This window comes from Rhinolophus hipposideros, assembly GCF_964194185.1.
Source record: "Rhinolophus hipposideros genome assembly, chromosome: 4".
Taxonomy (NCBI): domain Eukaryota; kingdom Metazoa; phylum Chordata; class Mammalia; order Chiroptera; family Rhinolophidae; genus Rhinolophus; species Rhinolophus hipposideros.
Window position 1 is genome coordinate 46,920,421 of NC_138050.1, and position 13,182 is coordinate 46,933,602.

At 35.7% G+C, this 13,182-nt stretch overlaps 1 protein-coding gene across 1 annotated transcript in view; it reads left to right on the forward strand.

The window, feature by feature from the left end:
- LOC308496883 (A disintegrin and metallopeptidase domain 3-like) overlaps positions 1-13,182 on the forward strand; it is a gene marked incomplete at both ends in the record, with an annotated part of 140,333 nt that overhangs the window by 10,631 nt on the left and 116,520 nt on the right. Inside the window, 2 exons of the mRNA XM_081046667.1 lie at positions 8,509-8,587; positions 13,065-13,141. Coding sequence (XP_080902793.1) covers positions 8,509-8,587; positions 13,065-13,141 — 156 coding nt within the window. The remainder of the gene's footprint in view (positions 1-8,508; positions 8,588-13,064; positions 13,142-13,182) is intronic.

Below are 13,182 nucleotides of genomic sequence, written 5' to 3' on the forward strand. Positions count from 1 at the left end.
TAAGCTGAATCATGAAGAATTGGAAAATGTAAATGGACTGATCACCTGTAAGAAGAATTGAATCAGTCATCCGAAACTTTCCGAAAAGCAAAAGTCTGGGACCAGATGGCTTCACTATGAAATCTACCAAACACTCAGAAAGGATCTAATACCAATCCTACTCAAACTATTCCAAAAAAATTGAAGAAGAGACAATATTCCCTAACTAATTTTATGAGGCCAACATTACCCTGACACCAAAACCTGGTAAGGATAACATAAAAAAAGAAAATTACAGACCAATGTGTCTGATGAATCCAGATGCAAAAATCCTAAACAAAATTGTAAGAAATTGAATGCAACAATGCATTAAAAAGATTATTCATCACGACCAAGTGGGGTTCATCTCAGGGGCACAAGGATGGTTCAACATCCGCAAATCCATCAATGTGATACATCACATAAACAAAATAAAGGACAAAAATCATATGATTATATCAACTGATGCAGAAAAAGCGTTTGACAAGATATAGCATCCATTTATGATTAAAACACTTAATGACAAACCCTCAGCTAATATCACAATTAATGGTGAAAAACTGAAGACCTTTGCTGTACGTTCAGGAACACGATAGGGCTGTCCCCTATCACCTCTGCTTTTCAACACGACAGGGCTGTCCCCTACTTCCCCACCAGAGCAATCAGACAAGAAAGAGAAAGAAATAAAAGGCATCCAAATTGGGAATGAAGAAATTACATGGTCACTCTTTGCAGATGACACGATGCTATATACAGAAAACCCTAAAGACTTCACCAAAAAGCTATTAGAAACAATCAACGAATACAGTAAAGTTGCTGGCTACAAAATCAACGTACAAAACTCCATTGCATTCCTATATACTAACAATGAAATTTCAGAAAAAGAAATAAAAAAAATTCCTTTACAATAGGAATTGCAACAAAAAGAATAAAATACCTAGGAATAAACTTAACCAACAATGTGAAAGACTTATACGCTGAAAACTATAAGACATTTTGACAAGAAATTGAACAAGACACAAAGAAGTGAAAAGATATCCCATGCTCATGGATTGGAAGAATCAACATAGTTAAAATGGCCATATTACCCAAAGCAATATACTGAATTAATGCAATCCCCATCAAAATCCCAATGGCATTTTTTAAAGAAATAGAACAAAAAATCATCAGATTTGTTTGGAACTACAAACAACCCTGAATAGCCAAAGCAATCCTAAGAAAAAAGAACAATGCTAGAGGTATCACACTCCCTGACTTCATCCGTACTACAGGGCAACAATAATCAAAACAGCATGGTATTGGCAGAAAAATAGACAGACCAATGGAATAGAATTGAGAACCCAGAAATAAACCCACATAAATATGGACAGATTATTTTTGACAAAGAAGCCAAAAACGTATCACAGAGAAAATATAGCCTCTTCAGTAAATGGTGCTGGGAGAATTGGAAAGCCATGTGCAAAAGAATGAAACTGGACTGCTATCTGTCACCATGTACCAAAATTAATTCAAAATGCTTCAAATGCAAGGCCTTAGCATAACTTCTGAAACAATAAACTGCCAGAAGAAAAAATAGGTACTAAACTTATGGACCTTGGGTTCAAAGAGCATTTTATGAACTTGACTCCAAAGGCAAGGGAAGTAAAAGCTAAAATAAATGAATGGGACTATATCAAACTTAAAAGCTTCTGCACAGCGAAAGAAACCATCAACAAAATAAAGAGGAAACCATTTGATTGGAAGAAGATTTTTGCAAATAGCACCTCTGATAAGGGGCTAATATTTAAAATATACAAGGAATTCATACAAGTCAACAACAAAAAAACAAACAACCCAATTGTAAAATGGGCAGAAGACTTGAAGAGACATTTCTCCAAAGAGGACCTACAAATGGCAAATATACATGAAACAATGTTCAACATCACTAATCATCAGAAAAACGCACATAAAAACCACAATGAGATATCACCTCACCCCAGTCAGAATGGCTATCATCAACAAGACAAATACTAACAAGTGTTGGAGAGGCTGTGGAGAAAAAGGAACCCTCATACACTGTTGGTGGGAATGCAGACTGGTGCAGCCATTATGGAAGGCAGTGTGGAGGTTCTTTAAAACATTACGAATAGAATTACCATATGACCCAGCAATCCCTCTCCTGGGTATCTATCCAAAATATCTGTGTGCTCCAATGCTCACTGCAGCTTTATTTACGGTGGCCAAGACATGGAAACAACCAAAATGTCCTTCAATAGATGAATGGATAAAGAAGTTATGGTATATATACACAATGGAATACTATTCGGCAGTAAGGAAAGGTGAAATAGGACCATGTGTGACAACATGGATGGATCTTTGGATTATAATACTAAGCGAAATAAGTCAGACAGAAGAAGTACAGAACCATATGATTTCACTGATATGTGGTATATAAACTGAAAACAACAAAAGAACAAGACAAACAAATAAAGGAACAAAAACTCATAGACACAGACAATAGTTTAGGGGTTACCAGAGGTAAGGGGTGAGGGAGGTTGTAGAAGAGGTTAAACGGGGTCAAATATATGGTGATGGAAGGAGAACTGACTCTGGGTGGTGAACACACAATGTGAGATACAGATAATGTATTACAGAATTGTACACCTGAAATCTATGTAACTTTACTAACAACTGTCAGCCCAATGAACTTTAATAAAAAAAAAATATTGTCATTCAGAAATACCACACTGTGAATGGCCACAACTATGAAGTAAGGAAATCCCTATCTAAGTAAGAGATGTCTAGTGCTTTATCCAGTCAAAGAGGTTGAAGTGGTTTTGGAAATTTCTGTGGGGGTCTAGGAGGTGGTTTTGGTGGTAATGACAGCTTTTGTCATGGAGGAAACTTCAGTGGTCAAGGTGGCTTTGGTGGCAGTCGTGGTAGAGGATATGGTGGCAGTGGGGCGGGCTGTAATGGAATTTGTCAGGATGGAAGGAGTTTTGAGGTGGCGGAAGCTACAATGATTTTGGCAATTACAACAATCAATCTTCAAATTTTGAACTCATGAAAGGAGGAAACTGGAGGCGAAAGCTCTAGCCACTGTGGTGGTGGGAGTCAATACTTTGCCAAACAAAACCAACGTGGCTATAGAGGCTCCAGAAGCAGCAATATCTATGGCACTGACAGTAAATTTTAATTACTGCCAGGAAACAAAACTTGTCAGGGGAGGAGAACTGGGGAAGTGACAGGAAAGCTATAAGTTGTAACAGATTTGCCAACTCAGTCAAGCACAGAGGTGGCAGGGCTTGTCTGATACAGAGAAGACGTTTTAAACAATACTCATGTTTATGGGCAATAAACTTGAGGACTTTACTTGAGTCACACTGTATTTGTGACTGCTTGTATAATAGTTATTTTAGTTTCTGTTCTGTGAAAAGTGTAAAGCATTTTAACAAAGTGTTTTAATGTAATTTTTTTGTACCTATATTGTTGATTGCTAAATGCAATAGTCTGATCATGATGATGAAGAATGTGACTTTTTTCTTTTAAATGTGCTGTGTAAAGTTAGTCTACTCTGAAGCCAGCTTGGTAGATTACCCCAAAAGTGTAAAGTTATAATCCTTCAGATTGATGCCAGTTTCCATTTGAAATTTACTTACAACCTGCTTGGGCACAGTAGCCATCATGTTCAGAAATTTTGGTGTAGTTGCACTGACAGTTATTGTGTCCCGGAGTCCACTGTTAATACTGTTACCCAAGCAGAGTAATGGAGTTTATTTGGTTATTAATGATTGTTGGCACATCTTATGCAATAAATCTAAATTGAATTATGATACCAGGTAAAATTATAGATTGTGAATCAAAAAATTGTGTATCATTAAAATAGGTTTCTAGATCAAGAAGTATGGATAATAATAATAGTGAGAATAATAAAAACAAAAGAAACAAAACTAACATATTTATTGCATACGTACCATTTCCTGGGCATGTATCTAAACAATCTACATGTAATAACTGATTTAATTTTCACAACCACCTCTAAGTTTGTTCTTTATTACTCACATTTTATACTATATAAAGATTTTGAGAGATATTGCCAGTGTCATTCTGAAAAGATGGTAGCAATTTAGATTTCCAAAAACATTCATGATGTACTGGAATATTCTATGTCATTTTACCATCAGTTTGTATTTCCCTAAATAACTTCTCTAAACATTTATCAGCTATTTGCATCTTCCTGTATGAGGCTTGCCTGTTCATATAGTTTTCCCATTATTTGTTACTCGTATTATTTTAATATACTTTACTTTTTAGAGCAGTTTTAGGTTCATAGCAAAATTGACTGGAATGTGCAGAGATTTCCCATATGCTGCCTATCCCACAAAAGCATAGCCTCCCCCATTATCATCATCCCTCAGCAGAATGACATATTTGTTATAAGTGATGATCCTACATTGACACATCATTATCACCAAAGTCCACAGTTTATATTAGTCCAGTATTTTTTATACTGGCATTTTTTTTCTTTTGAATGATAAAAAGTAAAATGGAAAATTCTGAAACTAATGTAAGCAATTAGTGACACACATGTAATAATTTTGCCTACATGTTTAAAAAGAAGTGTACAAGGCCAGTAATAATGAAATCTATTATTTTCATGCGCAGACCTATGCTTTTCTCTCACTCCTCAGTGCTAATCATATTGACACATTCTTCTGTCATGTTTTTATCTTCATTCATCCATATGCCTAGAGATCAATAAGAATCATAATGTTTTGAGTATTACTTTATAGATGTAAATGACACTGTACGTTCCATCATGCAACTTATTTATCATAATATGGTGGACCACCAAAGTGGCCTGGATTCTTTACTTTTCCCTGTATCTTCACTCTTGGCCATATAACTTTGTGTGTCATTAGAGGTGGGATATATACATTTCCTCCAATTTTCCCACTCCACTGCCCTTGGATCTGAATTTATCTACATGTATGCAAGGCCAACTTCACGGGTGTGTGGTGCCGTAGGGCCTCATGGTTAGAAGGGCCCTGTACTTGGTTTACTGCTCTGCTGTTGCTGTCCTGAGATTCTTAACACGAATTAGCAGAGCTACCACAACTACCCACACCTGACCCAGATGTGTGTGAGCAATAGATACTTATTATTTTATTTTAAGTTGTGATTGGTTGTTACGCAACATTTTGCATAATGTTATTTTTTTGAGATTCCTTCATATTGCTGTGTGCAAAATGAGTTTATTTATTTTGAATACATATGCAGCCATTAAATAAATATATCTCATTTATTATTTATCCACCCATATTCATAGCAAGGAAAACCGTATTGTGAATATCCTTGGCCATGACTTCCTGGGTACCAATGATATTGGTGGGTTATAAATAAGAAAATTCTCGTCTGCTATATGTTGGCAATTTTTTACTTCAAAGGGTTTATACCAGTTTTCACTCATACCAATAATTCAAAATTGTTACTCATTTATTTTTGTTAATTAATGGATAATTTTTAAATTAAAGTTTATTGGGGTGACAATTGTTAGTAAAGTTACATAAGTTTCAGGTGTACAATTCTGTAATACATCATCCATATATCACATTGTGTGTTCACCACCCAGCGTCAGTTCTCCTTCTATCACCATATATTTGATCCCTTTTACCCTCATCTACCACTCCCTCCCCCTTACCCTTTGGTAACCACTAAACTGTTGTCTGTATCTATGAGTTTTTGTTTCTTCATTTGTTTGTCTTGCTCTTTTGTTGTTCTTAGTTTTATATACCACACATCAGTGAAATCTTATTTTATTGTTATTTTAATATACACTTCACTGGTTATTAATAACATAGTATTTTTTCAAATGTTTACTGACCATTCTAATTGAATTGCCTCTCCTAAGTTTTTTGTTTTTTCTTTTGGGTTTTTATTTTTATGCATTTGTTTTGAGTATTTTCAATCTTTGGCTTATCATTCTTCTTTTCTTTCTTTTATTCCATGATCAATTTGTGGGATTTTTATTTACTATAGATATTAACCCTTTCTTTATTTATTCTATATGTTGTAAATATGCCACTCAGCCTATTGATTGCTTTCTCCCTTTGTGGGATTGTTTGCTTCAAAAATGAAAGTTTCCTATGATCATTATATTCATCTTTTTCTTGTATAGGTCCTCAGATTTCCCTTTTGTGTCTCTCACAACTGAATTTATATCATAATATTCTTATAGTATTTTAAAAATTGTATTTACACTTACGATGTAAATCCAAGGCTTTCAGTTACCTAACAACTGTATTGCATTTTTCAAGTTTTATCACTACTTCCTTTTTATTTTTTCTTTTATTGCAATTTTATGCTGACTCAGGTATTGTTTAGTTAGAGCACTTTCGTATTATTTTCTTCAGATAGAATATGCAGTTGGCATGCTTTCTGAATCTGTGCACATCTGCAAATGTCCTTTTAGGTTCCATAACTGAGTAGCATCTTGGTAATGTGTAGAATTTGTGAGTCATATTCCTTGGCTATAAATTTTTGTAATTTGATGTAGTCTATCTTAAGTGAATTTTCCAATATATTTTGTGTGTTTTGCATGTGTGCACGTGTGGTATTACATTAATTTTCCCTCATAATAAGTCCCTTAGTCTTTCATTTTAGCTTAAATCCCTACACATTTTTTATTCTGTGGGAAATCTTGGGTCTTTTTGTTCTGCCTTCTATGTCATAGTTTTTTCTATAACTATTTCCTTTTTTTTTTAAATATTGGGGTTACATTGGTTAGTAAAATTATATAGGTTTCTCATGTACAGTTCTATAATACAGCATCTGTACGTCACATTGTGTGTTCACCAGCTAGTCAGTTCCCCTTTCCATCACCATATATTTGAACATCTTTACTCAAACCTTAATTTTTGTTGTGGATCTTACCAATCTTTGTGCTTTTTATTGGCTAAGTATCTAATCTGTTCCTAGTAACCACATTCTCTTTGACATATTTATTGAATTATTTAACTGTCATGTGTTTTGATTCAGTGTGTTCTTTGTTTCTTGAAATGATATCCTTTGAAAGCCTGTTAAGTTTTCTTGAAATTATGATTGTTTTCTCAATTCATGGTATTTCATTAGGAATTAACATTTAAGTTTTGCCTTACCCCTTTTTAGTGTTCGTTTTCCTTACATTGAAACTTGTTTTCTGTGAATGGTCATTTGCATTTTTACTACTTCACTGATCAAGCCAGACTTTTGTTGTTTCATGTAGAAGCAAAAAATATACTTTTGAAGGCTCAGGGTGAATAAACTTGCAAACTAAACTGTTATCCTTTTAATTATGTTTGTAAGACATCTGTTAACTTTTTTTTACCTGTAATTTCTTTCACCTAGGGACTACTTCTGATTCTCGTTTTCACCACCCTCATTTACATGCTTACAGTTATTAAAATGTGGCTCTGCCTTTGAGCTGGAATTCATGTTCCAGATACCTGCATCTAAACCAACCCAGGCCATTCAGAGTTTTTCCTTGAATATATGTAGAAAATGAACTGATATATTTCTGTTTTTCTCTGGAAAGCTCTCTAGTTTTGTTTTTTAAATGCAGAAGGAAAAATTATCAGAATTAAGGGAAAATGAAGCAGATATGAAAAGAGGTTGTGGTGAAAGAAAGTACCATGTGAATGCTCTAGGCCCTCTTCAATTCTGGCCTTGAAATGCCTCTTGGTGTTTGGAATCCTTGAGAAATCCCAGTCTCCCTATAATGAATAACAGTGTTACATTGTTCCATCATAATCACTATCTTCCCAGTAAGAAGATTAAACTTCCGTACCATATTTGTTTACATCAGGTTTGTTTATAGAAATCTTTTAGCTTAGCTAATAAAATTTGAACACAGTATACCACTTCTAAACAAAATCTTTAAGAACTATTGTGTGCTTCCACAAATTTTTCTCCTTCTGCTACAAGAAAGGCACATTCCTAGGAGAAACTATTTCTTTCCCTGGGTTCCAGACCAAAGGTAGTGTAGAGGTGCACCTGCAGTTAACTTGCAAAGAACATTTTTTGTTGTTTTAAGGCATTAAGAACTTGGGGTTTGTTTTTACCACAGCATAACTTCATGAAAACTCATGATAAAAGCATATATATATTTTTGTCTTTATCAATCCATCGCTACTTGTTAGCAAATATTAACTAACATTTCTGTTGTAGGATTTATTGTTGCTTAAATCTAAAAGAAAACTTTGTTGTGGGAATCTGGCAGCCTTGATTTTTACTATAGATAAATCTGTGTCATTAAAGTACCCATACTGATATTTGTTTATACTGGTTATAAGTTTTTCTTATATACACAATATGCTATCAAAAAGCAAGCTAGATAATGGAGAGATGAGTCCATTTAATATTTGGATATATGAACTTGTATAATTGAAAGTAAATTTTGTTTAATTTTATGATTTTGGAAGTTACTTTTATTAATATTATTACAATGAAGTGTCATTATTTTGGTTGAATTAGGTCATTTTTAGACCCTCATTTCCGGGTGTATTCTTACAATAAATCAGGAGCATTGTATCCAGATTCTTCATTTATAAAGGTAAGTTTTGCTTTATGCTGTGTAAGGTTTTTGTTTCATTTATTTATTTATTTTTTGTGGTTAAGGTGCCATTGGTGAGAAGAAAAATTTGGGCAAACACATCACAAATCCAAATGTAATGTGGCAGTTACAATAAAGTCATACTGACTAAAATAACTACTTTTTAAATTTGGAACTCAAGAATCACTTATACAAGGTCATTTAAACTATCTGGAAATATTAGTAGGAGTTTGAGAGGAAACAAACAAAAATGGGTGAAGGAGCTAAGAAGCACCTAAAGATACTGAGTGATTTAAATTGAATTATTGTAGAATCTGTGCGGTGGAGGTAATGGTGGAAATTGCTCTGTATAACAACCAGAGGGAAAATGAAGATGCAAAAGCATATTGGATACAAAACCAATGAATATGTTCACATGTGAAATAGAGGAATTTGAACTGTATCCAAAAATGCAGATGGGAGTCAGAAATTTTTCAAAGTATGTGAAAAAGTTAGCTTTAGTCTGTCTGTACAATACATATTTTGCCAGAACATATGATTGGAAGGAAACAAATGATTGACAAGTGAATGATCAGATTCTATTGCTACTTGTATATTGCGATTGAGTGATAATGAACTTAAAAATATGGTAACCTGTACATTATCTGTCTTTCTCACCATCTACAAGTAGAAAGCAGAACAAAATATATAAGGCACCTGTTTTTAGACATTTGACAATAGGCAGATCAGGATTTTTCTCTGAAAGGAAGCATAGAAAGTGAGTCTCACATTCAATGTGGCCCTCTGACTGGGGATAATGTCTTAATCATAGCATAGGAGGTGGAACCGAGCAGGTTGGAGTTCAGGGCTGCTGAAGCAGCTGGAACTTCCAGGACACAGGACCAGAGATGAAGAAGCTATCAGATGTATGTTTTTTTGGGGGGGTGGTGGGTGGGGGGTGTGGAAATGTCCTTAAGTCCTTGACTGAGGATTAGGCTGCATCTGTGCTAAGACTCTACTGAAGGGCAGAGAGTAAAATGGAGGTAATACTACAGGTCAAACAGTGTTGGGAGATGTTGGATTTTCAGCCTAAGCAGAGTAGTGTGACCAGGCATTCAGCTGAGACCAGAAAGTCTAATCCTTAGGAGGAAGGATCAAGCTCTGGAGTAAGAGATATTTTTATCACCCCCATTCTTCACACCATAGCCTAAGCCCAAAATGAGAGGATCAAGGAGGGTTACCATTAAATTAATTGCCTTCCAATGCAAAAGGCAATATTCTATAAAGGGTTAAAACATAGTAGAGGAAGGCAATAATGTAGGTAAGGGCAGAAATCCATTAGATAGAAAAAGGACGAAGAATAGAAAAAAATTAAAGGCCAAAATCTAATTCCTTCACAGGACTAAGAATTAATAACTCCTAGTAAGACTTATCCAGAATAAAAACTAATTCCACCAATATTAGGGCTGAAAGGAGATATTATTAGTCATAGAGAAAATAAATATTTTGGAGTACTATGAAATCTTTATGCCAATAAATTTGATAATGTGGATGAAATGGAAAATTTTATTTCTCTGGAATACATGCTCAGGTATATGATTGCCCGGTCATATTATAATTGTATGTTTGTATATTTTTAAACAAACTACCAAACTATTTACCAGAGTGGCTGTATCATTTTAGCCACTGGCACTATATGAGAGATAGAGTGTCTAAATTCTTGCTACTCTTTAATCACTATTTAATATTTTTTTTAAAAATTTAGCCGTTCTTACAGATGTGCAGTGCCACCTCATGTAATTTTGATTTGCATTTCCTTAATGACTAAGGATGTTGAACATATTTTCATGTGCTTATTTATCACTTTTGGTGAAATGTCTATTAAATGTCTTTACCCATTTCCCAGTTTGGTTGTTTTTTTACTGTTGATTTTTGAGCAATTTATGTATTCTAAATCTCTTGCCAGATGGTGGTATGCAAATATTTTCTCGCACGCTGTAATTTGTTTTTTCATCCTTTACATAAAGTCTCTCATTGATCAGAAATTGTTCTCTTGGCCTCCTGGAGCATGAGCATGTTTATGAGAGTCATTTTTAATTCTCTGTTAGGCAAATCATTTAACTTCGTTTCATTAGGATCAGCTTTGCAGATTTATCTTGTTCCTTTGTAACATGTTTTTTCCAGATCTTCGTTTTACTTAATTGTGTTTTGGTGTCTGCTTATTAGAAGACTATCCCTGTCTTCAGACTGTCCTGGTGCAGTAGAGGACCCCTACAAATCATCCTGGAAAATGATTTTGAAGGCTTTTACTAACTCTTTCCCTCTTTAGGGCGAAGCAGGCATCTGTTTTGTTCCTACATTCTCTGTGCTGGGAATGAGGGAGGATCAGTGGCATCTACCATCCCAAGTTGGTGCTTCTGTCCTTTTCCAGGCAACTAGATTGTGCCAGACCCATCAGTGCTCCAGGTTTGGCGAGATAGATGCTAGGCATTTGGGCAGTTTGGGTGAAGTGTGAATACTGCATGCGTGGATCAACTCTTTTCTTCTCCCAGAGGGTAGCAGAGAGTGGGCATTTTCGTCCACTTGTTCTGTGCAGAACCGGGGTGGGAGTGAATTAATGGTGTCTATTAGCCAGCACCTACTTTTTTGCCTGGGTGGTAGACTGTGCTGAACCCATCAGAGCTCTAGGACTGGTGACACACATACTAGTTCTTTGGGTAGCCCCCTCAGAAATATTGGGGCAATGGGCATGTGAGCAAACCTTTTTCCTCACTTTGGTCAAGCTGGGCACTAGAGGGTTTCTTTCTGACTGTATGACAGTGCTCTGCGGCAGAGTATCTGGTGAAAGGGTACCCTAAACTGCCATTGGTGAGTCCGATGTTGTATTCTTCCAGGTGTGCAGGAGCCTTTCAATTAGTTCCTGATTTCTCACAAAGGAAAATTGTCTGTAAATTGTAGCTGAATTGGTGTGTTTCTTAGGGGATGGAAGAGCCAGGGCTTCCGACTCCACATTTTCCTGATCAGAATTTCATTTCTCTGTTCATTTAAGTAATTTTATTACACCTGTTTCAAAATCTTTGATAATTTCAACATGTGGCTCATGTCAGCATTGGCATCAGTTGGTTATCTTTTCTCATTTTTGCTGTGACTTTCTTGGTTCTTGGTATAGTGTGTGATTTTCAATTGTATGCTTAACATTTGAATCTTCTATTATTTAAAATAATCGCCCTGTGTAAGTTTAGATTGAGTGTGGTCTGTTGTTCTAACGACAGTTTAGCTTTCTTGGGTCTTCTGACATTATTTTGTTGTGCTGCATTCCTTTGGGCTGCTGGAGGCCCTGCTGGATCTCTCCTGGTGCAGCCTAAGAGGTAAAAGGTATTTGGAGGGAGAAACTTGTATTACTAGGTGGGGTTGGGTGAGAAAGGATCCACGGTGAGCATTTCCTCTGGCTGTCTTCCACCCACTGGATGTCAGTGTGCTTCTCACTCCATCTCTGCTAGTGTCCCTTGGTATAGAAAGATCCTAACCGGGCCACTATTGACTGCTTGGAGTTGGAGGTGTTGGGAAATATCTCATGAAGATAGTTTTTTTCTGACTGGGTGCAAGGCCAGGAGCTGCAAAGTCTGAATTGCACTCTTCTGCTATGTAGAGTTTGGCACCCATTTTGCATTCTACTTTGTGATGGGCTTGTAGCTGCCATGTCTGCTGGCACCAGTGCAGGTGGAGGTAGCTGCAGCTGTTGCTTGGTGTGAAGCAGGGTGTGCTTACCCACGGTCAATGGGTGGGTGATATGGTTACGCCCGGTTTTGAGAAAAAGTAAATTGTTACTGATGGAGATGTATGTTTGTTAGCTAAAAATGTATAAATAAATTCATCAGGGAGAATGTGATGATACTAAAGTTTTAATAGTACAGTATTAAGGGAACAGGACTGATTCTAGATATCACTAGTCTTTTAAGGGAAGAGAAGGGGTTATTCACTGAAAGATAATATTGGAGGGGATGTTGAGAAGACTAATACTGTGAAAGCCCATGGGAACGAGAGTTTGAACTAAGGATGACCTATGTGGTGAAATATTAAAGAGAAAAAAGTATGAAGAAATGCCGTTTAAGATACTTTTGGGTAAACTAGAATATACAAGAAAGATGTTTACAATTGAAGTCAAATTAATGATGTTAATTACATCAAGTTAGCAGTTATAGAATATACATTCAAGAAATGTGACTGAGAAGGAAAAGATCAGAAAGCTTTTTGTCAAAATATTAGAATTTATAAGTATAGTAACAATTATTGGGAAGAATAGGAATCATGATTATTCATAGACAAAAGAGGGTTAAGAGGAAGAGATTGTAGGGCAATAACAAGGAAATAGGATGTCTGGTGAATAACATGGTAATGGCTAAATCTGAATGTTTCATGATATCTAGGCAGTAAAGATAAAACCCAAAGCGTTATATTCAAATTATTCATGAATGCATCTTTATATCCTCCTGATTAGGGCCATTGCTTTTATCAAGGGTATGCTGCAGAAATTCCAAAATCAGCTGTGACACTTAGCATCTGTTCTGGACTCAGGTAATGGCACATTCCAGAGATGTACATGCTTGCAAATCTCG